Source organism: Pinus tabuliformis, chromosome J (assembly GCF_031772625.1).
Source record: "Pinus tabuliformis cultivar Carrire ecotype Pingquan chromosome J, CPIR1, whole genome shotgun sequence".
In the NCBI taxonomy this organism is placed as follows: Eukaryota; Viridiplantae; Streptophyta; class Pinopsida; order Pinales; family Pinaceae; genus Pinus; species Pinus tabuliformis.
In genome coordinates, this window is record NC_142295.1 from 548,123,300 (window position 1) to 548,150,117 (window position 26,818).

Here is a 26,818-nt window from a genome sequence, read left to right on the forward strand (position 1 = left end):
TGCAGCAACTCCATGCATCTCGCACTGCTGCCTCACGCTGCCCTGGGACTCCTGCACTGTAGTGCTCTCTGTCGCTCCATCCGCATCCGTCTCTACTGACATCCGCCAGTCCTGCTACACCTCTTCGAGGCTCCCATAGCAAGGTATAATCCAAGAGGTTGGGTACCTCGAGGATCCTGCCCCTCATCGCCTGTAGTCCGTCTAACTACAACTCGATGTCTCCCCACTTCCTCTCAAGTGGCGCATGAGCACTCATGGCACAGTCATCATTTGTCTCCACTTCTTTCTCCGCCCTCGCTAGAGCAGCCTTGGTCTCAAAAGCCTCTCCCTTGCTCTTATTCCTTGGACACTGGCTCGCATGGTGACCCAGTTCCCCACAATGGAAGCATTTGACCTTGGAGAGGTCCTTCTTCTTCCGTTTCTCCTGCTTTCCCGCAGATGTTAGAGTTGCATCCTCTTCTTCCTCCTTCTTGATTCTGACCCCCTTGTCACTGCTTCCCACCTTGGTCAGTTGTCTAGTCTCTTCTTGACAAAGAGCCGCCCACAGTTCCTCCCAATCCAGAAGGCTCGACCTGCCAATGTGCTCTGAACAATACCTCCCAATCCTCTGAGACTGCGTTCAATGCGGTCCTCACCAACATCTCTTCATTCGACGTGCCCCTATGGAAGTCAGTTGGTCCCGGATCTCCTTCAATCGACTGATGAAGATATCTATCTGCTCTCCCTTTTGCATCTAGTATGACAGCAGCTGATTTTCAAGTAACATCTTCCTCTGCACAGAAGTATGCTAGTACAATTTCATCAGGGCCTCCCACATCGCATTTGACGTGTCCTTCTCGACAATATGTGCCACTACATGGTCCTTGACCCCATCAAGGATGATGTGCTTGCCCTGGCCCTTGCCTCCTCGTACTTTTCATTCATAGCTGGGTCAATTGGGATCGCTATCGTTTTCAAGGCGAAGTGCTTGAGACAATGCCTGTCTAGAATGAAAAAGATCCTGGCCTTCCAGACTACGAAGTTCGAAGCTTCGTCCAGTCTATCCTGATCTCTTAGCCCATTCACTGCCATTTCGTTGCTCCTCTTTCGACTCTTTCAAGTCTCTCTACTTCCCTCCTGGAAGTTCTCGGTGTGACTCCCTCTGAGCCTCAATTTCCCTCCAAGAAATCCTTCTGCGAATGTTGAGATGCCCTACTCCGATCATTAGTGCAGCTACACTACTAATCCGGATTTCTTGGCTAGAAATCCTTGGTAGCAACTCCCTCCTCCTTGGTCTTGCCCTGTTAAGTATTGTTCTAACCATAGTACCCCACCAGCTTTGCTCCGCAACTTACCCACAACCTCCTATGCCCCAACAATCTGAAGGTTAGAGCCTCTAGGCTCTGTGCAATCCCAACACCAACAAAATCCGCACCTCCTGGCCACAGGCATCAATCCTTACTCACTGAGAAAGATGACCGGGCACTACGTAGGTCAGGTCTGCTCCTCTCTGCCACTGCGTTGATCCTCCCCCTGGCTCGAACTGATGACGCAGGCTATCTACATCACCCCTTCTTTGCTGCTTTCTGCTAGGAACAACTTCTGTCACTCGAGGCAATTGTTTCTTCTGCTGTTGCTGCTCTGCTCCGTTGATGCCTTCAGTTATCCTGTGATCTGCAATCACGCTCTGATACCATGTTGGAATTTCTAAGTTTAACCCATTAGAAATTCTTCATGTACTATCTGATTTATTTCTTCCTACTTGTTCTTTTAATTAACAAGTTATTTACCATGTAAATACTGAAAATAAATACAAGTACAGTCTCAACACCTACATATCATCAACTAAAGGAAACAAGCACACAAGTGACACCGTTATTTTTGGACTAATGTCCCCGAAAAAACCCAATGCGAGAAAACCGGTGCAGCTATCAGAGAATTTTATTATTATGCAATTTTCAGAATACAGCCTAGGTGCTAGAAATGGCTCACCCAACAGAGAATGCCCTCAACAATAGTACCTCTCAGTCGGAGACAGATATTCCAGCTAAATCACCAGATGAACGATCCCACAACAACACTGCAGCACTTTTGCTACTCTATGTCACCCAGATAGGGAATGCGTCACCCTATCCAACTCTCCAGCTCCAATCTGCCCCACGAAATCTCCTAGCATCAGCCTCTAGGGTCTGTGTTAGCCTCTCTGGCCCAGCGTCAACCTATTTGGCCCAGCGTCAGCCTCTCGGGGCTCTGCGTCAGCCTCTGGAGCCTCTGCGTCTCCCACGTTAGCCCTCCTCAAGCTCTGCGCAGTGCCTGGTTGCCTCAGTGTAGTCTCTGGTTGCCCTGCATGGCCTCTAGTTGGCTCTGCGTCAACCCTCTCCCAGCTTCTGCATTGATGCTCCTAGTACTCTCTCTACTTCTCTGCTATTGTATTCATTGCCCCTCAACTGCAACTCAAATCACTCCTTCGATTTCCTCAGCAATCCCTGCCCCAGAAAATCGAATTTTTGATCAACTCGGTGTGTTCTCCAACTGACCTTCAAGCCTCTTCTTATACTTTTCTCATTGATGATTCAACGATCGAGATTAAGTCCCTAATCAACAGCTAAGATTAGATCTGGCTTGATCCATGACTTTTGGACCATTCTAACTCAGTTTTATATTAATTCACATTAATATTTTATTTTCCCTAAATTTAGACTTAGAGACTCCATTAAAAATATTAATTACTTTAATATCTCCCAAACTGGTTAGATTCTGCCCAAACCATTTCTGGTCTTGGAGATCTCATGTGCTTTAGCCTCTCCACCAATTTTTGTGGCTAGAGCACACCCGATGCTACCCCAAATAAACAATACAATGGATAACCCACAATCTACCCACTCATTTGTAAAACGTGTCAAAGATCTTTGAACATTTGCCTTTTCTCTTTCTAATAACATTGTTCTAGCTTTCTCATAGTTGGGGGACTTGTATCCTTTTGGGGCTTCATTGATGGCCTTTACCATTTCATGCCAATAGGGAGAGCGTAGCACATTGAATGGTACACCACAAGCACAAAAAAATCAGATTATCTTTCCATCCACATCATCCCTCCCAGCAACATTTAGGAAATCCCCTATTGTTCTTTTACCTCCAAAGCTTGCAGAAGTACCATGAGGAGATGAGCTACCAAATCTAGAGGTTGCACTTGATTCAGACTGAGTTTTTTGTTTCTTGCTTTTTTGTTGTGCAACCTCCTCTATTTGGATGTATTTTCTTCTTTGTTCAGCTGAAATGTTTGGGCAAATTTCTATCCCCGCAGCACCCTTTTTATCATCACCCCACAAAGATGCCTCCTCACACAGGTATATGAACCACTAAATGGTTTTCCTCTGTGACAACCATGAGGGAACAAAAATTTATAGCTTCCACCACCCTTTCCCCCTTCAAGTTTGGTCACATAGTTCCACATGGGTGTTAATGCAGCTTTCCCCTCTAGTGCTTTAGTTGTTCCCTTCGGGTTCATCCCCTTCCTCTTCAAACCCTTCATCCACAATCATACATTGGGTCACTCACCACTATCCTCTTGTTTTTCTTCCCTTCTATTCCTACTCCCCCTTGGCATCATTAAAACCAAAAGTGGAATGATACATAGAAGCCAAAAGAACACCGTCTTGGAATATGGATATAGGTAGTGCACAACCTGCAATTAAATGAGCAAGTAGAAAGAATGGGAAAGAGTAGGAGAGAGAGGAGAAAAATACAAAAAACAATGACAAAAAAATGAGGGAGTTTGGGGTTTGCACTTACCTCTTTAGCTCTTGTAGATGGAAGCCCTTCTTTACTCCTCCAAGCTCCTCCTCCTTCATTCCTCCAAGCTCTCCTCTCTTTCTCCTCTCTTGTCCTCTCCTCTCTTCTCCAAGCTCTCATAAAATAAAAGTGATAAAATGAGAGATGAAAAGGTCTTTAATCCTTTCACTTCTCACCCTAACCCAAGGTGGACCCACCCCCAACAAAGAAAAACAAAAGAAAAATAAAAAACAAAAAAACGTCATTTTGTGGCCTACACAGCGGAAACGACCGCTTGCCCAGCGAAGCGGTCGCGATCCTTACGGATCCGACCCAAAAATGTCGCGGATTGTACGGCCAATCCATCGTACGAAACGCGTTTCAAAAAAACAAAGCGTGGATCAGGCCGTACGGTTTTGAAATGGCAGGAACCGTATTTTTCAGCGCGATCCGCATTTCGGTCTTTCCAAAACACATTTCGGAGGGCACCCACAGATTCGTATGGATCGCGTTTCGGGCTTTTGATTCGGGGGGGGGGGAGTTCCTGCAACACTAGTCATGCTCTCCTCAAGAAGGGGGTAAACCCTTTCATGTCTCAAAGACCTAATGATGTTTGTCAAGGACTAACTACAAATATGCATTGATTTTTTGTGTTTTGTTATCCATGACCTGTATGGCAATTAAATTTTGGAATAATGGCAAAGTGATATTTCTTTAATAACTTCCCCATATAATGAGTTGACTATTTCAAAGAAGCTTACCTAAAGCCCTTGAGGGGTGTGTACATATCCCTCTAGTGAAACTCATATAGAGTTCTTTGAAATCCATTGTACTAGTCCCAACATGTGCAACCATTCTACCCCCAATACTATATCACAACCACCCATATCAAAGGCAAATAAATAGGTTTTGAGTTGATATTCTCCCATAGAAAATTTGATATTTTCACATCTTCGCCCACATTTCATCATACTCCATTGGCAATCATGATTTGGAAGTTGTACATTGGATGTACAAAACCATGTGTTTCCTTTGTGACTCTCTTGTGAATGAAAGCTTGAGTATTGCCCCTATCAACTAGGACCTAAGTCACCACGTTTGTGTTCGTGTTTGAGTTCGACGACCTTGAAATTCGAATAAAGTTCAACACCTTAAATTTTGCCGATAAAGTTCAGCATAAAGTTCGACATATAGAAATTTGAAGAAATACGTATATATATAAAAAAATAAAAATAAAACAATTTTAAGCAAGCCGAAAAATAAATGTGACATTCATCTTTATAGATTCTATTGTATGTACTTTGGGCATATCTCAAAGAATCTAAAAATTTATGACAAACTAGAAAAATTTGCATAAAAAATTAAAGAACTATTCCCTAAGAAGAATTATGAAATTTATAAGAGCTAGAGAAATTTGCCGAACATCAATCAAATTTATGACAGCTAGCTGCTAGAGCACATTGAAAATTTTGAAATTCTGAAATTTTACAAAGTTACAAACTATCCAACATCAATCAAATAGATGTTTATTTCTCATAAAACATAAATTTATATAACAAATCTGTTGCTATGGAAGGATGCAGAGGTGGGTTGTGGCATGTCAATTTTCAAAGTCCATAATGCACATTGCAAACACAGGATTATTGCTCAAACATTTAAATCATTTCCACATATAAACCATGAAAGCGAGTGCCAATAAAGAACCAACTTCCATACATAGTAAACAAGGTGAGAAATTCATCATAGACATTGGCACCCATATCAAGTTCGACATAACCATGGGCCATATTAGATTTCATATACTGAAAAACAATCTGATAAAAGAATATTCAAAATATATAACTTTAAAGTTTAAAGTAGCTTGGCAGTTTTAGAAAATTGTTCATGCAAAAAGTAAACTAGAAGTCTAAAACGGGAACACAAGTTTCATTCTTGATGTTCCAGTGGCCCACTTGTTACATCAAAAAGTTCTATAGCTTCAAGAGCAGTAGGGGCTTTGAATCCACTAGCTGCTTCAGCATCAAATTCATTACTCAATTCCCTGTCAATGTCACTATCAATGTAAAAATCAGCGTCATCCCTTGATTCATTAGGAACAAGATCGATACACACAATAGAGATATTGGATGACTCTTTAGCCACATTTTTCAAAGCCAACTACAAGTTACTACAAACATAAACAAGATCTTCTAATCTTCCAAATAACAGTCTATTTCTTTTCTTGGAATGAATGTGGTCAAAGGAACTCCAATTCCTTTCACACGTTGATGCACTTAATCCCTGGCTTAAGATACGAATTGCAAAATTTTGCAATTTTGGTGCCCCTGATCACCATACTGCTGGATCACTTATTCTCCTACCATACTTTGTTGATAGTGTTCCAAATAACCCTTCTTCTAACATGTATACCCTCTGCTGACATCTGACCAAACCTGCAATTGATAGATCTAAATTTAGCTTCTCAATAACCTGGATAAGTCCATTCATGACTTCTTCATCCCAATGTCTTGATAACCCAAACAATCTAGGGTCCAAATAGCATGTTGTTGCATGTAATGGATTATGCATCATCTTCCATCTTTGATCAATTACCTCCCATATCTCTTGTTAATTAGCTTCCACATTATTAAAAGCACTTGCAATGGCCTCTTTGCAATGATCAATGCTTTCATAAACAAAACTCATACAAGGTGTGTCACCATCAACCATGCAGAGCACATTAACCATTGGGCCACATATTTTTAAAACCTTTTTTGCATTTTCCCAAAAGCCATTATTGAGCACTATTTGTTCAACATTTTTCCCCTTAGTTTCTTATGAAAGGGGAGATCTCTTAGTTTCTTATGAAAGGGGAGATCTCTCCCACTCAGTATTACAGAAAACAGCTCTTAGGCTTGCTTTTTCCTCAACAACTCTTTTCAAAGTAATATAAAAAGTGGCAAACCTTGTATCACAAGGCCTTAACAACTCTTTAGATGCATTCTTCCTATGTATGCTCAAACTGAGACAATGGTTGATGATGAAGTTTGCAATTGTTTTGGCTCTTCGGATTCTCTCATTGACCCAAGGAAATTTGGCTAAATCATGCAACATTAAATCCAAGTACTGAGATGCATCAAATTGTGTTGGTGTAGGGAAGATGATTATGGAAAAGTATAATCACATTGATTGGGACCACATTTTTCACCCCGAGCTCTTGAATTGCTTCATCCAAAATTCCAAAAATAAATTCTAATGTATTCACCCGATCCATTGCATTAACCATCTTCAAGAAATGTACCCCTTACGGACTATAAACAAGCACATTGATCAATCGCTGATGACGCAAATCTAACCAACCGTCACTCAAAATTGAGCATCCTATATGCTTCCAAGACTCTTTAATTTGAAACAACTTTTTTGCCACTCTGTCTCTTGTTTTTCTTTAGCAAAGTGGTCCTTAAAGCTTCGGATCTGGGAGGAACATAGCCCTTCCCAAAATCAATAGCCTTTTTAATTACATTTTTAAAATATGGACTCTTGGCCACATTAAAGGGAATTACACATGCATAAAAGAATTATGCAACAGCATCATCAACTTCTTCTCTCTCCACAGGTTTCCAGAATTGATTCAATGTTCTGGTTCCACCTGTTTTTGCGGGAGTAGAACTTGATCCACCAATGGTTGAGAATGAATTAATGGTGTTTGAGGAAGACATGGCAGTCTCCCTCTCAATTCGCTGCCTCTTATTTTCCCTTTTTTCCTTTTCCATCTTTGAAGTGAAATAGTCTTTCTCCACTGCAGTTTTATGTTTGTCAAAGATCTTAGTGCAGCGTTCAACACCACCTCCACTTCCACTGCTAATACTGAGAAAGTGATCCACTGCTCTAGTTAAAGAGCCAGTGAATTGATGCCCACACAGCGGACACAAAAGATTTTTCCCTTCTTTTTTGACAAAATCCCATGCTACAACAATTGATTTTGGGGGTGCCATTGAAATTTGAAGGTTCTGATTACTAAAATTTATTTTTTTAATTTACATTTGAAGTAGTTTTAAAGTTTTTGCAAAATAAAAAAATTTGCAGAAATTTTTTTAGACTGTAATTTAGGTTTTTTTTTAAATATATTGTGTTTGGACTATCAGGCATCAGCCTTAGCAGATCCACACTGTTTAAATTTTAAACAGTCTGGATCTGCTAAGGCTGCTAATCGAGACACAAATTACAATATATTAAAAAAAACTAAATTTTAACTACTAATTTATATATATTAACTAATTAAAAAAATGTGCAGTAAAAAAATGCAGTTTGCCTACCTGGAGCTGGAGGCTAGAAGTTGGAACATAACTGAGCACGCAGAGGCCGAGGGAGGAGTTTCACGTTGTACCTGTGAGTCGTGACTGTGAGCAGTAGCACTAAGCGTGCTGCGTGGCTATGCTGCATAACACCGTGTGGGCCCGGCCTATGGGTTGCAGCTATGTGGTTGTGCCCACTGCTTGTGAGCGTGAGCATGAGCCTGAGCGTGAGGTTGTGAATTTGTGAGCGTGAGCGTGAGACTGGTGAGTGGTGACTCGAGCCTGGGAGCGTGAGCGTTGAAGCAGTGCAGGTTGAGCCGAGAGGGTTGAAGCAATGAGGGACCAGTGGAACCGCCACGCAGGAGGGTCGAGCCACCGAACACTGAGCAGGAGGGTCGAGACACCAAGAGAGCAAGAGCAGTGAGGGTCGAGCAAGCACTAAGCAGGACGGTCGTTGGTCAAGCGTTGAGTAGTGAGGGTATACTGTATGCCGAAAACTCAGGCTTTTAGCTCAGTTTTTTAAATAATTTTACCTACTGAAAAACCTAACCCGAAACTAAACGAATTTTTAACAGATTTAGAAAAATTTAACTGAATCTAAACAAATTTTTAACTGAATTTAACAACAACAACAACAACAACAACAAAAATTGTTCAAGTTTGGCATTTAGTTCGGCGAACAAAATCGAATTTGTTTGAAATCGTTTGAGGTTCGGCGAATTTCAAATCCCAAGGATAAAATTCACAGAAACCGATGACTTAGACTAGAACTATAACTTTTTGGTGCCTGAAGCAACCTATGAATTTCAATGTTTGTGGTGTTGAAATGCCTTATAATGCATGCAAGGAGATTAGGGGTTCTTCAAGAGGAAATGATGGCTCAATATACGCTTGCTTTTGAGCAATGGTGTCTTCAACTTGTAATGTTGGTATCCCTTTAGTGGCTATGTCTTTTGTAAGGCCTTGTGTAGTCATATCAATTCAGAGCAATTTATGTTCTTTACAGTTATGATCTATAAAGCATATTTTTCATCACAATTGTAATAGAGTCCACGTCTTTGGTCATCTGCCATTTCTGTTGGAGACAACCTTTGTACCTTTAAGGGATAAGTAGGAGTTGTGCTTGGTGAATTGGCTTGGAGAGGACAAGTGCAAGGAATGAAAGTTGGGCTTTTTATTCACTCATTAATCACCATTTCAGCTTTGAGAGCCTTCTCAATTGCTTCTAACAATGTAGTAGGAAACTACATTCTGACTTGTGCTCAAATCTCCTCTTTAAGACCACTAATGAAGTATTCTTAATGAAAGGAATCTGTTAAGTTCTCTATACGAATGGCTAATCGCTAAAAAGCTACTCTAAAGTCAGTGACTAAGCCAATTTGTTGTAACTCAGTGAGTCACCCCAAATAATGAGTGTCACTTTCAAAACGTGCATAGCTTTAACAAATTGACTTTGCCAACATACTTTATCTAAATACAGCACCCCCGCCCTGAGTTTCATCATGTCATCAATAATACCCTAGAGAGCAAAGTGATGTTTCATCTAAGTGACCCATCCTGACGATTCAAAACCATAAAACTTGTTCAAGTCCACCTTAATAAGATGACGTCATATGTTATTATCCATTGATCTCTTCTTGTGTGGACCTGACGAGTATTGTGGGTGGCTAAACAAATCCAAGTTAGAAGTTTCTTCTTGGTGTGGCTCAATTTGTTGTGTAGTCATGTGCTTTTCTCTTGGTATGATTTGAGCTAACATACTTGAAAACTACTAAGTTAAATTTTTTCAAAGTTGCCAAACCTCTCATCTAGCTTCTTAGTGAACTTATTTTCTTGTGTATTGATATTGTCCTAACATTGCTCAAGATGACCTTCCAATTCCAACTTATTTGTAGCAAAGCGGATGTTCATGTTGTCTAGTAAAGTATGAGGATGTTTATATGTATTATGCTTCATGGGAGAGCTCGCTGGAAAAGCTTTTGGGCCCTGAGGACAAGGGAGTGGCAGGTGTTATAGCTCTCAAATATACCTACAAGGTCCAACAATAATACTTAACCCAATATCTCAAGGAACCAACTAAGGAGATTGAATTGTCTCTTCAAAAAAAATGAGCTAGATAATCCTGGAAAAAAAACACTAAAATCACCAAAAAACAACTTGTGCAAAGTAAGGTTTGAGCCCAAAAATTTAAAATAATCACAACTTTTGTTATACTTCTTGGATTGGCTATTATAACCCCAATTATGAAATTCCTCGGCTTTTTTGGATCGAATGGCACTAGTTTCATTGAAATCTATGCTCTATATTAAAAGATATTTAATATACAAAATTTGTGTCCTTTCCCAAAAAACCCCTAAAAAAATTGTTGATTTTAAATTGCAAATAACTTCACTTTACAATCCCCGTTTTGGACAATTTTTCTTTGAAATTTGTAATATCCCCAATTTTAATTTTCCACATTAGAGACAATTTTGGAGAATGGGAGAAATTTCCGACATTGAGGTTTAGGAGGAAAAAGGAAAATTACAGCTTTGGTGGAGAGTGGGGACCACAAGGAGAGAAAAATCGACCCAAGTGGCAATTCACCCTAGTGATAAGAGAGAAAGAAAAGAAGGGGTGCGAATTAGTGGAAAGTGGGGACCACCAAGGGAGAGAGGGCCAACAATTATAAATAAAGCTGGGAGGCCTCCATTTGGTATCTTGGATCATTTGACAATTTAGCATTAGTTCTCTTGAGTTGCTTAGCCAAGACAATCGTGTTGTTCAGCACAAGAAATTTCCGAGTGGGAATTCCACCTTCATTTCGGAGAACTTCGAGTGTCTCCACCGTGAGGCAATTTGGGGAGCTCAACTCAGAGTTTCCATTGGGCATAATTGCAGGTTACTTCAGCTGGTACATGTTCCTTCCAAGGCATAGAGGTGGCTCAAATTGCTTGTGGGGAGATCAGTTACGGAGGAGCAGAACACTGGAGGATTTGCAGGTATTTTCCCTTATTTTAGCCAGAGATTTTTGTGGTGATTAGCAGGGCTGAGTTTGAGGGAATTCTTGGGGTCGAAATTTTACATTTCTAGAAGTGCGCAGGGGTCTCTAGGCAAGCTTGCGCAGAGGCTGGATAATAGAAGTTGAGGAGATATAAGGGACGAACATTGAAGGTATTCCTCAACGGAAAATTTAGCCAGAGTTGAGATAGATTTCCAGTGGTGGAATTGGGCCTAATTCAGCAGTATCAGTACTTTGGGGCGTTTTCTGGCCAAATTGGGTGACTTGCACTTGTTGGAGGTCACCGAAGGTCGGTGGATTCATCCCAAACCCTTTGTGGGTTTTTGTAGGTTTGGTGAGAGGAGTCCGGGGCTAATTTTACAAAATTTTCCGGGCGATATTCAGACCTAAAATCCTCATTCTTATAGCAGGGCTAATTGCTAGTTAGCTAGGGAATTTGCACCACTTTATGGGTTCAAATTTGACTTGGAGATAAGCCAAACCTTTTCTATGTATTTTTGGGTTTGAGGAGAGGAGTTCACGACTGCATTTTCAGAGCATTATGGCCTTCATTTTGAGCAGAATGTCCAATTCCATTTGGCAGTCTGTAGGAGATTTTATGGTCAGTGTGTATTATCAATTTGGAGTCATTTGAACAATTGGGTCAGCGAGATTTCACCTGGGGTTTGCATAACTTGCTTGGCAAGCCCAGGGTCTGTTGGGAACGAGATTCCCCCAAGGATAGTTTTGGGGCTAAAAGCCCATGTTTTGGGTCAAATTTTGTAGTAAAATTGTAAAGTCTCTGCATTTTGTGGTCGCAAAGCGCGGAGGTGTCATGAGTCATAAAGAGTTATCCGCCCTTATTTTGTAAAGTAAAGTCGGCTGTAAAGATCTACCCATGGTCCGCGGACCATGTGATTGTATAAAAAGAGCTAAGAAAGTAAGCTCTAAGTAGTCTTGACGAGTCATGAATTGTAGTTAGATAGTCATAGCTTTGAAATAAGAAGTCCAAGTTTTGGGTCGTAACATAGGTAAAGGCTCTGCAGCCGAGTGCGCTGAGGCCTAGGGTGGAAGTCCGCAGCTGAGTGCGTGGACCCCTGCAGCTGTTTGCGTAGGGCGAATAGAGTCTGTAATCATCTGAAGATATCAGTAAAGAGAAGTATTCTACAAATTCTGTGTCAGTGTTTACTGTTAATGCATCTTGTCATATTGTGTATGAATTGCATTCATAATACTTATGTGATGCGCAAATGTATGTAATTATGTTGGATAATTGAACACAAATAAGAATATCTGTTTACGCAGTGCTAACTGTGATTATCTAATAAGATAAGTAAGATTCTTAAGATAACTTGGAAATCCGTGCAATACGCTACCTTAGCAATGAAAAAGTATCTGAACCAAGGGTTAGGGTTGCGCGAAGGTCAGTCGTACCCTTTCGCGGAGGTATCAAAAGGAGTAATAAGGGGCTAGGCAGACAGAGCCCTAGAACTTAACAACTTGCGTGAAAGCAAGAATAGAAGGAATAAACCGACATCACGACCATCTCAGGGTGCGGAAACTTGGTTCCAGCATCCCCCCATACTGCTTCGAGTGAGACTTCGGTTCGCGCTCCGCGGGCTAATGCCGAAAGGGCCAATAGTGTAGGAATTTGTTTGGCTAACTATCGCTAAACCTGGGTCAGGCCCCACCAAGCCAACAAATGGTTCCGTTGTTGGGACCGGAATCTACATAAGAGATGTGTGATGTCGTATTACTGGAATCCAACTAAGAAAGAGATCGGAGACTAGTTGGATAGGAAGATCCACTAATTCGCGGCGCAGGAGAACAGAAACTCGCGACTAACAAAGGAACAATGGCTTGACAAGTACCTATATACAGAGATCCACGAGATCTTTTTCTGTTCCTTTCCGGTTGAGCTATACGAGTGGAACGCGAAGCTAGCAGATAGCCAAGGAAGGTGGAAACTTGACGATCCTATTGTTTGGACTCCGGAGTTAGTACAGAGGTTGGAAGCCTTTGAGGACAAGATCGCCACGTTGTCGATCATTGGCTCGATCGCATCATAGGAGGATTTGTGACTGAATTCGCGGTCGATACCTCAATCAGCTACAGTGAGGTGAAGCGACGCTTTTTCAAAGGTCCGCGAGGTAAGTACTTGAAGTCTTTGAATACCTGGATTAAGATGTTATTGTGCGAAAAACAGGTTATGCAGCTACCTTGATGTTTGGAGCTACGCGAAGCGGAAAAACTTACAGGAATGAAGGAAGAAAGGGTCCTGAATATAGTCCATTGATTTCACCTCCACGAAGTGACGAAGAGGGAATAGCGTAGGCTTCTTCGTGAAGTTCTATTCAGTTAATAAGACAAGGATTCCCGCCACTGCCACCTCCACCCACACCACCTCCAGCTTCACCACCATCCCCTGCAACTTCACCCGTACCACCTCCACCTCCACCGCAATTCAGTATGGCAAATTCAGTGAAGCTACCTTTGTTCAAAGGCTTGGGAAATGAGGACCCGAACCAATTCCGGTTCATTGTGAAAGTTGTATGGGAAGCTCAGGGCGTTACAGATGATCAAATGAAGAAGGTAACACTGGTTAGTGCTCTACGGGATCGCACACTAACCTGGTACATCAAGTACTCTAATGATAACCCGAATGCTGGAGTGGCAAACATCCAGACAGCACTGAATAAAGAATTCAGTAGGCCTAAATCTAAAGCACAGTCAATTGTGGGGTTCAAGGAAATCGCGATGTAGCCAGGCGAGACACCTTGGGAATTAGATCAGAGATTGAAGTGCAAAATCCGTGAAGCTAATATGAACTTAACAGACGGACAGCATCGCGAATGGTTTGTGGCTTCGCTCCTGCCACACCTAAGGGTTGCGCTGTCACAACAGAAGATAACGACTCGAACAGAGGCCTTGGAGATTGCAATGAGACTGCATGAAACACCGATGCAAGATCCAAATCTGGGGGTTCAACAGATTCATGCGCAATTGAAAAATCTTTGCCTTGAGATGCAAAGTTTGAAGCAGGACAGAACAGTTAGACCAGAGGTGCACGAAGAGGTATGGTACCTAAAATGCAAGGATCAGGGGCATGACAAAGACCATTGCCCGGTCTTTGCGAACTATATTACAGGAGGGGGACCAATGCCTTTGAGGCTAAAAGCTCAAGCAGAACCAAGCGCAGGGCCTGCATTGTGGTGCGCTATATGTCAGGTAGCAGGAAAACATGACAAGGATAACTGTCATTTGTTGCAGAAGTTTATACAGACACCGCAGCAACTGTTCTGCAACTTCTGAGGTCGATAGGGCATGATGAGCGCAACTGCAGAAGCTATGAATTGATGATGGATAGAACACCCGCCTATAGGGTACAAACAGAAACGCGACCCCCTGACCAGAGCACAAGGATGGTGCGAACAGGCTTTCAGGGGCGCGGACGAGGCTGAGGCGGAGGAGGACCTGGCAAAGGTCGGGGACAGTTGATCTGTTACAATTACGGAGGACCACGACACTATGCCCGCTATTGCACTAACCCAACACGTCCATCATGCAAGTATTGCACTCTGTTTGATCATGAGACGGAAGACTGTCCTATGCTGATAGCAAGGGTACGCGACAAAGGGGCGCTACCACCTCAGCCGACTTAGAACCTGCAGATGATGAAGTCTGAGCCTCACAAAGAGGATCTGAAAGTAAATATAGTGCTCCGAAGTGAAATTGCGACAAGGGATGATAAGGGGAAACAGCCCGAAGACAGCGTATGGGTTCGCAAAGCTCCGGCGAAGGAGGCTGAATTCGATTTGGAGCGCGCACACAAAACTTTCATGGAAGCAAAGAAGAGCTTCGCTGAGGCCTCCACCTCAAGAAGCAAGGATAAGCCAAATTAGGAGATGGACCCTTCTATGCTTACAACCTTCCTAGAGACCTGCATGAAGTTGCTACGCGATAGCAAGGCTGTGAAAGGATTACAGGAGCTTATAAATAGATGCACCAGAAACGCTCCGAGTGAACCGCGCGTGGTACGAAAAATTGGTAAGCATAAAACAAGGACAGGGCGAGAGATGAGGCTGACCACGCAGATAGGAGAGTATGAGATGGATCAGGTTATTTTGGATCTGGGGTCCGACGCACACGTCCTACCGAAACAAACTTGGGAACAGATGGGAAGACCCGCGCCGCAATGGTCTCCGAGTCAGTTAAGGATGGCAAATCAGCAGAAGATCATCCCCATGGGGCAACTACAAGGGGTGACTGTAGATATTGAAGGCACGAGCGCACTAGTTGACTTTGAAGTAATAGAAATTGTGGATGATAGCAACCCCTACCCTGCGCTCCTTGGAATTGATTGGGCTACTGATATGAACGGGGTAATCAACCTAAAGAAGCGAAAGATGATATTTGAGAAGAAATCACTCTGCGTAATAATACCCCTAGATCCTGCTCAAGGATCGCGCTATACTAAACCAGTCCACGATTATGAGAGTGATGACGATCTGGACTGTATCTATAAGATAACAGCGCGAGACCAAGATTGGGTGAATCCAACAGTGGATGGACGAATTACATGGGATCGCGAGAGTTCCTGCACCTCGGACTTTGATGAAGAATTAGAGCGCTGGAAAAATCGGTTACATGAAGTAACTACACTGAGCTGTAACATGATGACCCGGTCGCTACACTGTGTCGTCAGAGGTAAGAAATCTGCCCACTTATGATGGCCTGAATGATGTAGATATCTTTTTGGATGCATTTGAGAGGGAGGTACCAGAAAAGCAGTGCTTCCAGGCGTTGGACTGGGCACTGCGCGCTACGCCCGCAAGATGGTGGGGTACGCACAAGGGAAGCTTTGATGATTGGCGCGAATGTAGGAGGATGATGAGAACACGCTTTGGGAAGCCGAAGGTACGACTGACAAACAAATATAATGGGCGGGATGATCCGCGCACGCACTTAGCCAAAATGAGCTCAAGCTTATGGAGAGAAGCCCCAACCTGAATGGGTGCACTTGTCTTACCACACCCTGGATGTCATCCCAATGAACTGGTACTTAGAAACAGAGCTCCGCCATGGTACAGGTGAATGGGATATTCTACGCGAGGGATTTATAATGACATTCAACTTTGAAGACGGGTTTGACTGTATCGACGAAGCGCTACAAGAAGTAAAAGCAGCAATCTTTAGGAAAACGCAGGATCTTTTGGACCTGATTCAGCCTGATTGGGCTACTCAGCTGAGTCACGCGTTGGAATGTTATAACGTAACAGTTGAAGAAGAAGATGAGGATCCGCGAAAAGTTAACATCCCTGAAACAGAAGGTCACCACAAGGTTGAAGGACCACAGATTGAGAATCCTGATATAATCGCGCCACTGAAAACGAAACAAGTAAATATTGGTACGGAGGCAGAGCCCAAATTCACGAAGATTGGAGATTACTAGGATGATGCGACGATGGATAAGGTCGCTGAATTGCTCCACGAATACCAGGATTTGTTCCCTACCAAGTTTACGGATTTAAAAGGGATAATCGAGGACCTAGGTGTTATGAAGATCACGTTGAAGCCCGACGCGAAGCCGGTTAAGCAAAGACCTTACCGTCTCAATCTGAAGTATAAGGAGAAGGTCCGCTTAGAGCTAGACAAGATGCTCGCGGCAGGTATCATTGAGCCTGTGGAAGAATCTGATTGGGTGAGCCCAATGGTGGTACAGGAGAAGAAGCAGAAGGATGAAATAAGGATATGCGTAGATCTCAGGAAGTTGAATGACACTTGTGTACATGATCATTTCCCGACTCCGTTCACGGATGAAGTGTTGGACAATGTAGGTGGCCAGGAAGCATACTCTTTCACTGATGGGTTCTCTAGGTACCATCATATCAAAATCGCACCGGAGGATAGGAGCAAGACAACCTTTGTGCTAAGATCTCCACACCTGCCAAGTGACTCAAGGGCGAGTCACGATGTTTGTGTTGGGGGCTTGTTGGGAACGGGATCCCCCAAGGACAGTTTTGGGGCTAAAAGCCCATGTTTTGGGTCAAATTTTGTAATAAAATTGTAAAGTCTCTGCATTTTGTGGTCGAGGAGCGCGGAGGCATCATGAGTCATAAAGGGTTGTCCGCCCTTATTTTGTAAAGTAAAGTCGGACCATGGGATTGTATAAAAAGAGCTAAGAAAATAAGCTCTAAGTAGTCCTGACAAGTGATGAATTGTAGTCAGATAGTCATAGCTTTGAAGTAAGAAGTCTAAGTTTCGAGTCGTAGCGTAGGTAGAGTGTTAAATTGGCAACTAGGGCCAAACTCCATGTGGGTTAGCTTATTTCTGGCAGCTGATATTTTTATTGGATCCCTCTCGTCGAGAGGTGTAGGATTGATCCAAAGATCATCCGATTCCGATAAGTATTTATGGAGATATGAATTTATTTTGTTTATGTAATTATTATCAAGCCGACCAGCACTTATGTAGGCTCTAGAAGCCCAATAGACGTGTCTATTCATCATCTTTGTTTTTAGTATAAATAGGTGAGGACTTGAAGTCATTTGGGGAGATATTCTTGAAGTGATCTCCTCCTCTCCACGTCTTGGGTTTTTGGAGAAGGAGAGACACCAAAAAGAATACGTTGGTCTAGCTGCAGATGTTGCCCTAATCTTATCCGCTGTAAATGAAGACACACAGGTCATGAAGGTCCCTACACGCAGTAAATGGAACAGCCCTGAACACCGTCAAGTGATGCCCTAATACGTTGACCTGTAGCCTTATACGCAGGCCCTAATACACCTAAACGCAGGTACTAATATGCTGTCCAAACAGCTCTAAATGCAGCCGTAGTAATATGAAGGATAGCTGCAGTAATATGAAGGTCAAGCCGCAGTCATAATAATCTGGCCGCAGTCAAAAAGAGACCTGTAGCTGCCAAAGTGTGAAGGTTTACGCAGCCCTAAACTACAGCCACGTGAAGCCCTAAATGCTCTAGAGGAGAAGACTTTATACGCTGTTTCCAGCAGCCCTAAACGCAGTAAAAGGGAGGCCCTAATACGCTGTTTCCAGCAGCCCTAAACGCAGTCAAATGGAGGCCATAATATGCTGTTCCCAGCAGCCCTAAACACAGTCAATGGAGGCCCTAATACGCTGTACCAATAGCCCTAGGAGATGATCTTAACACAGTCATTAAAAAGGTTCTAACTCAGTCATGAAAGAGGACAACCCTAATGCACATATACTCTGTCTATGAATGCTCCAAAAGGACGCAGTCCTAATGTGAAGATATGCTGCAATCAAGGATGAATATAGCCTTCAGTCAAAGCACAGGAATCCTAGCAGCAACGATATTAAAGACTGCTGTTCTCAAGCATGGGTTATGTATGATAGCAGTTGTCTCTATATTAGAGGACTGAGGGAGAAGCTGTTTAGTAGGAGGGTGCAACTATAGCCTAGCTGCTTTGCTAGGCTGCAAGCCATAGCAAGCAGCTAAGGCTGATATGCATATGGCAGTGTAATAGTGTTACAGCATGATAGGCATGGGCAGCATGATGAGTAATGATGTAAAGGGCAGCATGATCAGCAAGACTACAAGATAATGTAGATCATGGGCAGCATGATCAGTGAAGTATGGTGCAGTATGAGTGGTACAGCAAGAGAACCAGATGCAGCATGATGATAGGTGAAGGAGTCACCTTAGAGAATCAGTTGAAGCAGAATGTCTTCAACTGATCTCATTGTTATAGAAGATGATCTATGCTTAGATCTAGACAAGTCAAAGTGTTGACTTCTGTTGTAATTGTACTCTCTCTCTCTCTCTTTCTCTGCTGAACTTTGAAGATAAAAGAAGATTTGATCAAAGGGTTTCCCCACACATTGTGGGGTTTGTCCCTGGCTCGCACCACATCTTGTGTCCTCTTGTCTTGGCTTGTCTTCTGCGTTTTATATTTATGTTCTATCTCCAGTTTATCGTAATGCTGATGTGATTGCTAACTGTGAAAATTTAAATAAATTGCTCTAGCATAGAACATACCAAATTTTAACATAGAGGCTCAACAACTAAGTGCACAGAGGCCTAGGGTGGAAGTCTGCAGCTAAGTGTGCGAACCCCTACAGCTGTGTGCACAGGGCGGATAAAGTCTGTAATCATCTGAAGATATCAATAAAGAAAAGTATTCGACAAATTTTGTGTCTTTGTTTCCTGTTAATGCATCTTGACATATTGTGTATGAATTACATTTATAATAATTATGTGATGCGCAAATGTATGTAATTATGTTGGATAATTGAACGCAAATAAGGATATCTGTTTACGTGGTGCTAATTGTGATTATCTAATAAGATAAGTAAGATTCTTAAGATAACTTGGGAATCTGTGCAATACACTGCCTTAGCAACGCAAAAGTATCTGAACCAAAGGTTAGGGCTGCGCAAAGGTCAGTGGTACCTTTTCGCGGAGGTATCAAAGGAAGGAATAAGGGGCTAGGCAGACAAAGCCCTAGAACTTAACGACTTGCATGAAAGCAAGAATTGAAGGAATAAACCAACATCACGACCATCTCGGGGCGCGGAGACTTGGTTCCAGCATCCCCCCATACTACTTCGGGTGAAACTTCGGTCCGCGCTCTGTAGGTTGATGCCGAAAGGGCCGGTAGTGTAGGGATTTGTTTGGCTAACTAACGTTGAACCTAGGTCAGGCCCCACCAAGCCAACAGGGTCCATTGTTCTCTCATTTTGTACTATGATTTCCCCATATTAATAAAATGGCTCATATCTTCTGCTCATATTTACTAGTGTTCTAATTTGGGTGCTTGATTTTATATTTTGCTTGTTGTTCCCACAGCTCTATATTTACTGTTATTTTCCAACTAGGAATATAACAAAATTGGATTATTTTTTCAAGACGAATCCACTCATCAAAATAGATACTTGAAATTTTGCACTTAAAGTCTCAAAATTCAACCTCAATACTATCGTCCTCCTTTTTCCTGTCAAAAATAAAAAAATAAAAACGAAACAAAAGGAATATATATATATATATATATATATATATATATATTCACTTTGTGCCCCAAAATTTTCCCATTTCATGCCTAAGAAAGAGGTCCAATACCACTTGTAGTGTAATTCACATGAAATATAGTGCAAAACTGGGGAACACAAGAGAAAAGAGAGATAAACCCTGAAAAAGATCTCTTTGATCATAGGAAATAGAGAACTATATCAACTGCCTATTCAAGGGGCCAACATCCAAGAGCAACACTCAATCACAATCTCGACAAAACATCACATGACCTTATACTCAATACACATCTATCCATAAAGAATATTAACTACCTATGAGTCCACTTATAATGAGAGCCTACTAGCTAATTGGGTTTTTATTAACAAAGAGGACTCTTTTTATAATGAGTTACTATTAACTAACTATATAATGGGCCACATAAATTAATAGTGTCTAAGTATGGGAGTTAGGGTACAACCCTAACAATAACCGCACAACCAAGAGAAAAGTTTGGAAAGTCAAGGTTAAGGGAAAGAAAGCGCTGCCTGCACTTGCAGCCCAAGGAGCAGCGATTGCCTGGGGACCTATAGTAGCAGAAAATGTCATCCTCGCCAACAAAATGGATAATAGGATCATGCCAACATCAAGGGCAACCCCTCCTCAGTACCTATTTTCAATATTGCAGCAGAGGCCTCCCTTCTTGGAGATTTGCCAGAGATTAACGCAAAGATAACTCAAGTTTATTGAAAATCCATAATACCCAATGAAGCAACTCTATTATGTGCAACCGAGGAGACAAGAACACAATTGCAAAAGAAGAAAACAAAGGGCTAAGTTGAAGCTTTTGGAATCAAGAGCCCATGGATGGAGGGATGTGATCCTAAATGATCTTTCCAATCTTTGTAAAAATGATAAATCTTGGCAAATTTTGAAGTCAATGATCCAAAAGCCAAAGATCTTATTTTGTCCACAAGAAGATGAAACAATCCAAGAAAGCGTTATCATAGAGGAAGCCTTAAAGGATGAAAACCCAACCCAAGAGAGATGGAAAAACGAAGCTTATGAAAAAGCATGGGCAGTAGCAAAAGAATGGAGGACTCACAAATAAGAAGTTTATTCAAAACTGGAGGACAAAAAGGATTTTAAGCCCTTCCATGGTGAACAAAGATCATCTTTGAGCCAAAGTCACAATCTACAAAATACCACTAAGGGGTAAGAATACACAAAATCTTTGGCATAAAGTGTATAGCTCTTATTTGTAATAATCGTTGAGCATAAATCTTGATTTTCCGATTTGTGTTGCCAGGGTAATCTCAATTGTTCACAGAGTTTTTAAATGTTGTGTAGTTTTACTAATTAAATCACTATCTCTTAGAAAGTACGTGCCTTTAAATCATTTTCATTCTTGTTAAAATGCATGGTGGTTGAATTCTAGCAGTAACCACATTTCCAATGACCCAAAGGTGTAATAGCTAGATCCAATGTTGCACGAAACGCCCCCCCCAAGGATCCAAACCGAGAACTGCGTCCCGTGCATATCAGTGGAGGATCCATCATCAAATCTGTGGTTCAAAAATCCGGAACCACGCATCCACCCCAGATCCATGACAGATTAGGTACAAATCCACACGGATCTCGAGTGGATCTAAGGGGAGACGGGTAGTTCAATAGGGTTCCAAATTATTATTTTTTAATTTTTTTCTTTGACTTAAGTTGGGTTCGGGCTTCTCGGACACTCCTAAGGTGCTCCTTTGATGCTCCTTAGATGCTTCCTAGATGCTCCTTTATCTTTCATTTTCATCATTTTACTTAAATTTTTAACATTACCATAAAATGACTCAGGATGTTTGAGAGTGGTTCCATCCTCATCAGATTTCATATGGAAAAAATAGAATTTCATATCCTATTCAAAATTAGCAGACTTAACAGTTTTCAGGAATTTAGGATCAATGGGATTGTGGCATTTCATTAGATTATATCATGTATCAGGGTATGTGATTGGCATTTAATCAAGTGCACCAAGCAGACATAACAGTTTTTAGGAATTCAGGATCAATGGGATTGTGACATTTCATTAGATTATATCATGTATCAGGGTATGTGATTGGCATTTAATCAAGAGACCAAGCCCTATATGTACCCTAGTGTTGGTGGTATTAATTGTTGAACTCCTTTGTCATGCCCTTAGCAAAAAATTACCTTTCAATCAAGTCAAAATCATCGATCAAGCATGTTAAGCTTTTTCTACCATATTTTAAGGTTTGGATGAGGTAGTTTGATCAAAATTGGGCAATGTTGACTAATATCCCTAGACAATAAGGGTAGAGGCAAAGGCTAGACAAGAGGAGAATAATCTAGATTCTAGATGGTTGATGCTCTAATAATTAATCATTAATGTACAATGGATGCCATATCTATCTTGATTTATGTACAAATATGCATGTTTCCATATCTTCTACAACTAATTTGGTATTTTGGATGTTTTTTTAATATAAATGCAAAAATAAATAAATATATATATAGTAGATGCTTCTGAGACGCTTCGCTTCCTAGATTTTTGGGAAATGACGCTTCCGCAGATCTGCTTCCAAAAAACGTCCCCACTTCATGCAACATTGGCTAGATCACTGGTTAAAAACACTGTTGGTGCTCTGTTTAAGTGTTGTGTGCATTTTACCTGCCTACCAACACCTCATTTCTGTTTGCTGGGTTAGTGTTTGCCATGTAAACTGCTACAACTAAATTTCTCCCTGAACGCACAGCTGGTCAACCTACAGCAGTAATTATTCATTTATGGCTTTGCAGGTCCACTATATGGGTTTGAATGCAGTGCAATAGCATGGTACAGGCTACAGCCATATATTCTCAAGCCAGTGCACTTTGGCATACATTATAGCCACCACATGCTGATGTAAATATTTTATAACGGTCTTGCAATTGGGAAACATTGACTGGAAGGAAAGCGACTTCATACAGCCATTTAAAATTTTGTTTATAAATGCATACAAGTTGTTCTTTTGTGCTTTGTTGATTAACTACAGCCTGTGTACATTGATCAATTAACTACAGCCCTCACTCTCCAAACACGCGGAGACAATTAGCTAGCATGATAGATTTATAATTAACTAATTGCACCCTGATTACAGTGATATCAATGAGAAGCGGTATCAGTAATTGTTATTTTATAACGGTCTTGCAATTGGGAAACATTGACTGGAAGGAAAGAGACTTCATACAGCCATTTAAAATTTTGTTTATAAATGCATACAAGTTGTTCTTTTGTGCTTTGTTGATTAACTACAGCCTGTGTACATTGATCAATTAACTACAGCCCTCACTCTCCAAACACGTGGAGACAATTAGCTAGCATGATAGATTTATAATTGACTAATTGCACCCTGATTACAGTGATATCAATGAGAAGCGGTATCAGTAATTGTTATTTTGCTTGAAAATATGCATATATGATTTTAATGAGCAAAGAAATGGTTGAATGAAGTATTGTGATTGCACATTCAAACACAAAGAGGGCATTGTTTATTTTTAACACAACAGAATTTGACTTACATCCTTGGTTGAGCATTTGCCTTGGCACCATAAGCAGGTAAAACAGGCAGTCAAGCCATTGAAACCAGATTTGCAGAAAGCCATTCACCCCATGTCATGAATTCACAATGTAAAGTTTGATCTCAGATTGTGATTGTGATATGCAGAGATGATAAATTTTAATTCTGCAAAAGATCTGTGTTGGCAAGATGGACAGGCCATAGGCCTACGTTTTAGGGATCATTTTCACACAAAACTTGGGATGCACAACTCAGTAATGGTGTATGTGCATGAGACTTGTAAAAGATAATAAAATCACAGGGTGGTATTCTAAAATAGTCATCCAATTACAAATGCAAAGAAACTAAAAGCAAACCTTGACATAACTTTCTTGTGGTTTTGATATAAAATAGTAGACTAGGACCCAGGTATTTCCTATCTATGTCATAATGAATCTTCGCTATATTAGTATATACTGAAACTCTACAAGAATGTCCATCAAATGGTCAAGTCCTTTCAATGTTCACCCTCATGGCAGAACATGACTAATAAAATACTCCGTCCAAAACTGCGAGTAAAAGTAAATCAGATTAATTGACGTCAGCATTATCCAGCTCATAGCAGCTAAATAAAATGTCCTCATCAGCCTTCCACTATAAAATTTCATATAACAACAGCCAGTATCAGCCACTAGCCACTGTATGATTGTCAATAGATCACCAAGGATGACTTTCATTAGGATCCCATTCTTTTCTTGGCCCCTGCTCATGATCCACCCAGCCTTCTCAGCTACAGGAGTGTTTGTTTTTCCTCATCTTTTAAACAGGATCGGCCCTCTGCGTCATTGTCTACTGTTAACCTATTTGGGTTTACCAATTTGTTTTGTCATTTTGTTATTTTCTTTTAAGGAGACACCTTGGGCACTCCTGCATTAACATTATTATGAAATACATGTGAATCCCATTGACCTGATTTGATAATCCATGGAAATGAATATAACTTCGTTCTCTCATTCTTACTACTCAAGAGTCAAATGTTAACATCTTAAATCTTCAAAAGCAGCATTCTATTTCCAAAAGCTTCTATAACAATGTATTAAGCAGAAAAATAAATAAATCATAGATAAGATAAGATGATCTGCCGGGCTGTGATTTGGCAGCAATTTCGAGCTGTTGTTGGACAATGGCCCAGGTTAAGTCTTGGATGGCATTCTCCTCCCCTACCTGGGGTTTGCCAAATGAGGCTGTTGATTGTATTGAATAGTGCCAATGCAGTCTTTGAGCAGATTATTGTATGGGACTGGCAATAAGGTGGGTCCAACTTATTTCTGAATTTGCCATCCATTTAAAAAGGGCTGTATTTTAAAAATGAGATAAATTTATTTGTGTCCAACTAATGAACAAAAGTAGGTCAATGAAACTAGTAAATATTGATTATATTGAATATTATTGATGCACCCTTTAGGTAGATTATTGTATGGTATTGGTAAGGTACCAGCAAACCGTATTCTTCACTTATTCCCAGATGGTATGGTATTGGTGAGGTACAAGCAAACCCTAATCTTCACTTATTCCCAGATTCACCATCCGGTAAAAGATGACTTTCCAATTTTAGAGAAATAATTTTATTTATGCCCAATTAATGAAAAGAAAAATATTGCAGCGTCTAGTTCTAAGCTAAAAGTTATAATTGACGTGAAAGAAGAGGCTCCATAGAGCTAAGCACCTAGTCCAAGAGGCGACAAGAAGGGCGGATATATGATTAGAAATTAATCCAAAAGCGACAAAACCATCAAAAGGAGCATGTCAAGTGGTACTAGAATTGGAGGCGGAGGACGAAAGAGAAGTAAAAGAAGCAGCCTCCTCCGAGTCCCGAATCAATGTAAAGAACCCATCAATTTGAAGGACCCAATGCAATGTAGAGAGAGTGAAATCCCACCTTTTTGGCATCTCTAGACGCGTGAGTGATATGACACTCGGTGGAAAAAGATTTCAGAGTTGCCAGAGATTCACAATCAATACAATACAATAATTTGGGGCAAAGAAGGAAACTTACATGGCTGCTCCATATATTTGAGGAGCTCAGAATTTCCACACCTAACCCCCACCCCCAAAACAAAATTGTTCGACCTTGGGTGTATGTCTATGTTATGAGTGAATGTAAGTAGAATCGAATCCGAAATCAAAACGATCAGAGGAGGGCAGGAAATAAGAACAGCTATTTGGTCACCCAATCCTAGAGATATAGTAGTTTTCATTTTGTCCTCGGAATAGGAACGGGAATAAAATTGATTATATCCCATTACCTCTAGGGGTCCGACCGTCCGGCATGGACATGATTGAAGAGATGTAGTAATTTTCGAGCAGCTATTCAAACGACCCCATCCTAGAAATATGGTAATTTTTGTTTCGCCCTGGAAAACAGGAATAGGAAAAGAATTTATTATATTACATTACCTCTAGGGGTCCGGCATGGATGTGATTGAAGAATTTCTGGTGCTGATTGGTACGTGGCTGCAGGGAGCGAGGACCTCCTGCTGCTGCTGCGGCAGAATGAAGACCTCCATGGGCATTAGGGCGTTTTGTAGCAGTAACAGACGCAGTGTAAGAAAAGGGTTTGTTCGTATTCCCTCTTGCTTCAACATCATCTCGAAGATCCAACCACTCTAATACATCCAATACCTCAACTTCCTCCTCTTCCTCATCGTCAATATCGTCATCGTCATCATCCAGATGATTCCATACTACTGCCACGCTTTTCTGTGTCTCTGGATCACTCATAGCGTGTCTGTGTCTCTTCGGTTTTCGATTCTAAAGCCTTGCAAAAACGTTTGTGTGTCTCTTCGGTTTTCGTTTCTAAAACCCTGCAAAAACCTCTTTCAGTAAACTGTTTGCCTGCGCTGATAGATACACCAAGGTAGGACAGGTATATCTCCAGATAGAATTTGTGTTTGGGATTTTGCATAGTTTCAAGGGCTGTCCAACTAGCCAATCATATAGCTCACAAGGTACAAAGAAAGTTTGTAGGGACGTCTAAATTTATTTTTATTTAATTAAAGTTTGCTTTCTTATTTTTATTTAATTAAAGTTTGCTTTCTTAAAATTTTAAAATTATAGATAAATAATTTAAAATATATATTATTAGATAATTTTATTTTCATAAAATAAAATTAATTTATTACGTTTTGATTTTGATTGGGTATTAGTTTGTTTTTAGAAAAATTTTATGCTATTTATCTATAATTTAACATTGAGAATTATGTTTTTGTTATTTTTT

At 41.1% G+C, this 26,818-nt stretch overlaps 1 protein-coding gene across 1 annotated transcript in view; it reads right to left on the minus strand.

The window, feature by feature from the left end:
* LOC149228182 (uncharacterized) overlaps positions 1–26,524 on the minus strand; it is a 192,353-nt gene extending 165,829 nt beyond the window's left edge. The window contains exon 1 of the mRNA XM_089378088.1: positions 25,999–26,524. Coding sequence (XP_089234214.1) covers positions 25,999–26,322 — 324 coding nt within the window. The 5' untranslated portion in view covers positions 26,323–26,524. The remainder of the gene's footprint in view (positions 1–25,998) is intronic.
* Positions 26,525–26,818: the final 294 nt, after the last annotated feature.